Source organism: Pantherophis guttatus, chromosome 2 (assembly GCF_059756535.1).
Source record: "Pantherophis guttatus breed Tessera chromosome 2, ASM5975653v1, whole genome shotgun sequence".
NCBI lineage: Eukaryota > Metazoa > Chordata > Lepidosauria > Squamata > Colubridae > Pantherophis > Pantherophis guttatus.
In genome coordinates this window covers 257,946,671-257,950,676 of record NC_142064.1, presented here as the reverse complement: position 1 = coordinate 257,950,676, position 4,006 = coordinate 257,946,671, and the positions used below count along the sequence as shown (strand labels likewise).

The 4,006-nt window shown below is 39.2% G+C and overlaps 1 protein-coding gene across 1 annotated transcript; it reads right to left on the bottom strand.

Moving 5' to 3' along the window:
* Positions 1-1,797: 1,797 nt before the first annotated feature.
* On the bottom strand, positions 1,798-3,739 carry LOC117659744 (vomeronasal type-2 receptor 26-like). Its single transcript, XM_087885203.1, has 2 exons — positions 3,718-3,739; positions 1,798-3,421 (listed from the first exon to the last, which is right to left on the bottom strand). The coding sequence occupies exons 1-2, from the start codon at positions 3,737-3,739 to the stop codon at positions 2,520-2,522; spliced, it is 924 nt and encodes a 307-aa protein (XP_087741329.1). The 3' UTR covers positions 1,798-2,519.
* Between the last annotated feature and the right edge of the window lie 267 nt (positions 3,740-4,006).

The following is a 4,006-nucleotide window of genomic DNA, read 5'->3' as shown; positions in this document are numbered from 1 at the left end:
CGCTGTGGTTATATGTGTAATAAGGTACTTCTTTTTTTCATATTCTGTTTTTAGGATTCCCAGGAGAAAGGTTTTTGGTTCAAAATCAATATTTTCTTTTATTATTTCCGTAAGCCATTTCCAGATCATTTTCCAAAATTTTTTCACTTGGGGGCAGGTCCACCAGCAATGATAGTAGGTGCCTTGGTGGTAACCACATTTCCAACAATTGGGACTCATGTTGGGATATATTTTAGCTATCCTAGCTAGGGCTAGGTGCTACCTGTACAGCATCTTGTATTGGTTTTCCTTATAGGTCACCGCCCTGGTCATTTTAAGGTTGCTATTCCAGATTGTGTCCCATTCATTTAAGTTTGTAGTCTGTCCGATGTTTTTGGTCCATACTATCATCTGTTCCTTAACCACCTCTTCCATCATATCATATTCCAACAAATAGTTGTATAATTTCGCTAATATTTTGTTATCTGTTCCCATCCATATCTTATCGAATCCGTTCATACCTATCTCAATGCCAAATTCCTCTTTGTCCTTTTTGTACTGGGACTTTATTTGTGCATACGGCCACCAATCAATGTGGATGCCCTGTTCTTCCAGCTCTTCATTTGTTTTAAGGTTTCCTCCCCCATCTAATATCTCTTTATATTTGACCATTTTCCCCAATTCCAATAAGTTAGGATATATCATGGCCTCCATTGTGGAGAGCCATCTCGGGACTTTTGTATATTGTTTCCGTCTTATTTCGCCCGATGTCTGTATTAGTGTATCCCTTATTTTATGACTATGAAAATATGTCCTCGCTCTTTTCCCTATGTCCCAGAGGAAGGCATGCCAGCCCCTCTGTAGATCATGTCCTTCCAGGATCAGGAGTCTTTTATTTTCCAGAGTTGCCCACTCTTTCAACCAGACCAAATTCGCTGCTTTGTGGTACATTTCCCATACTGGGAGTCCGAGCCCACCTCTATCCTTTTTATCTTGCAGATTTCTTATCGCAATCCTAGGTTTTTTCCCGCCCCAGATAAATTTTCTTGTGATAGAATTAAGTTCCGAGAAGAATTTTTTGTCCAATTTAATAGGGGCAGTTTGGAACAGGTATAGCAACTTTGGTAATACACTCATTTTTATTGCTGCGATCCTACCTAAAAATGATATCTGGAGCTTTCCCCACTTTTCTAGGTCCTGTTTAATATTTCTAATTAAGGGCACGTAATTGTCTTCCTTAAGGGCCGAACACCTTGCCGATATCCACACCCCCAGATATTTTACCTTCTTGGCTATTTGGAGCCCCATTGCTTCTTCAAGTGCTTTCTTTCGTTCCTCAGTCATATTTTTGGTTAGCAGTTTGGTTTTGGTTTTATTTAGTTTTTTAAGGCCAGCTACCTCTCCATATTTACCTAATTCTTCCAGTATTTTAACGCCTGTTTCTAATGGCTCCTCCATAATAAGGGCCACATCGTCGGCAAATGCCTGAATCTTATATGTCTCCTTTCTAATTGTCAATCCCTTAATTTCATTATTGTCTCTGATCCTTTTTAGTAGAACTTCTAGGGCTAATATATACAAAAGTGGTGACAAGGGACACCCTTGTCTCACCCCCTTCCTAATTTGGAAAGTTTTTGTCAATTCTCCATTAAGTAAAATGTTGGCTCTTTGTTTTCCATATATTGTGGTTATTGTGTTTTCAAAATTTGGACCAAAATTCATCTTTTTAATCTGTTGTATCATAAAATCCCAATTTAAATTGTTGAAGGCCTTCTGGGCGTCTAAAAAGACCAATGCTATTTCTTTATTCGGATGTGCCTCATAATATTCCAATATGTCTATTATTATCCTTGTGTTGTTTCTTATCTGTCTCCCAGGAAGGAATCCATTTTGGTCGCTATGTATCAATTTATTCAAGATTATCTTTAACCTTCCTGCTATAACACTCATATAGATCTTATAGTCCGTATTGAGAAGTGAGATAGGTCTATAATTTTTTATCAATTTTTGATCTGCACCTTCTTTTTGGAGGAGTGTATTGTATACCTCCCACCATGATTCCGGTATTTTGGATTTTGTCAGGGCCTCATTGTATATTTCTAACAGTTTTGGTAGGAGAATTTCCTCTATATCTGGGTTTTTGTATAATTCTCCTGGGAATCCATCTGGGCCAGGTGATTTGTTCTTTTTAAGTTTCGATATCGCCATCTTTAACTCCGTCATTGTAATTTCTTTGTTAAGCATTTCTCTCTCATCCTCCCCTATTAATGGGAGTGTTTCTTCCGATAGGTATTTATCCACCTTTTCTTTTGGAATTCCTTCCTCTTCATATAGAGTAGTGTAGTACTCTTGAATAATCTCTAATTTGTCTTCTTGTTTATTCACAATATGTCCCTCTGAATCTTCCAGCTGGTATATTATAATTCAAAATTCACATGGAATAAAGAAAGATAAGCAACAACACATACAAAATTACTTCAAAGTATGCGATTTTATGCTGCATGTAAACTATACAAAAATAAAAAGCAACACAAGGAACCTTAATGACTTTTTATCATCAGATGTTCTTTGGTGTTCATGTCAGGTCTCAGGATAATAATGTAGCATTTGGGGATAAAGATGCAGCCCAGTAAACCCAGGCCAGAGGCCAGGATGGAGAAGATCTGCACGGCTACCATGTATTTCCCTTTGGTGCTCAGATATGTGGGAACAAAGGAGATCCAAACGCTACAAAAAACCAACATGCTGAAGGTGATCAGTTTGGCTTCATTAAAAGCCCCTGGCAGATTTCGAGCCAGAAATGCCACCAAGAAACAGATGGCAGCCAAAAAACCCATGTAGCCAAGAGCAGAGTAGAACATGGTGACAGAGCCTTCATTGCACTGCAGCAGGATGTGTTCTGGTTGGGAATGAAAGTCAGAATCTGGGAATGGGGGAAAGACTCCCAGCCACATCATACAGAGGCCTACTTGAATACCAGAGCAGGATAAAACAACAGAGTTGGCCAGATTCTTCCCCAGCCATTTCCTCATGCTGCTGCCTGGCTTTGTAGCCAGAAAGGCCACCACCACCATGACAGTCTTGGCCAGCAAGGAAGACACAGCAACTGAGAAAACAACACTGAAAATGGTTTGTCGAAGGAGACAAGTCATTTTCATGGGGCGACCGATGAATAGAAGGGAGGTCAAGAAAGAAAGCAGGAGTGAAACCAGGAGGATGTAGGTGAGTTCACAATTATTGGCTTTGACTATGGGAGTGTCTCGGTATTTCATGAAGATTCCCAGAATAAAGGCGGTGGTTAGGGACAAAGTGATGGCAAAGAAAGCCAGGATGAGTCCCAGCAATTCTTGATAGGATAAGAAGCTTATATTTTTGGGGACACACTGATCTCGTTTCTTATTGGAATACTGGTCATCTGGACACTTTTCACAATGGGCTGCATCTGAGAAAAATAAGTAATTGCTGTGTAAGGAGACAGTGAAGTATAGGTAGAACAATAATTATTTATTCTCGGTTCTGTCTTTATGCTGCCAATTCCGTACCTAAATGATTTCTATGTTTTGCCTAGTCATAAATTTTCTATAATTTAAAAAAAATGGTCTTATGTTGATAGAATGTATTTCAATAATCACAAGAAAGAGCAAATACCTGGTCTTAGGAACACATATGCATCCACAATTATCTGGATGATGGCGCATTTTGAGGGAGAAAGAGTTTGATAGGTCACAAGTAAGTTACCTCCCTCATTATCTGGCAGCATTTAACACACTTGATTCAGTTTGGGAGCTAAGCAGGGTCAGATCTGGTTTATACTTGTATGGTATTGCTCTTGAGCCACCTACCTTCCTGTCTGGAAATTGTTCCTTCAATGCATGAGGAGCAGTCGTAGCAGCAAACTGGTGCTCCCTCTCTCATCACCTTGCTGTATCCTGGGAGACAACTTTTAGTACACCTAGAAAAAGGCACCTTCTAAACATAAAATTGGAGAAGTATACAAATGAGGTATTACTTATGAAAAGTAAATAAT

Excerpts from the sequence above, each read along its gene's own strand:
- LOC117659744 (XM_087885203.1), bottom strand. The coding sequence starts at position 3,739 with ATGCTGCCAGATAATGAGGGAG. Across the intron at positions 3,422-3,717 it reads GCTGCCAGATAATGAGGGAG|ATGCAGCCCATTGTGAAAAG; the intron begins GTAACTTACTTG and ends TATTTTTCTCAG.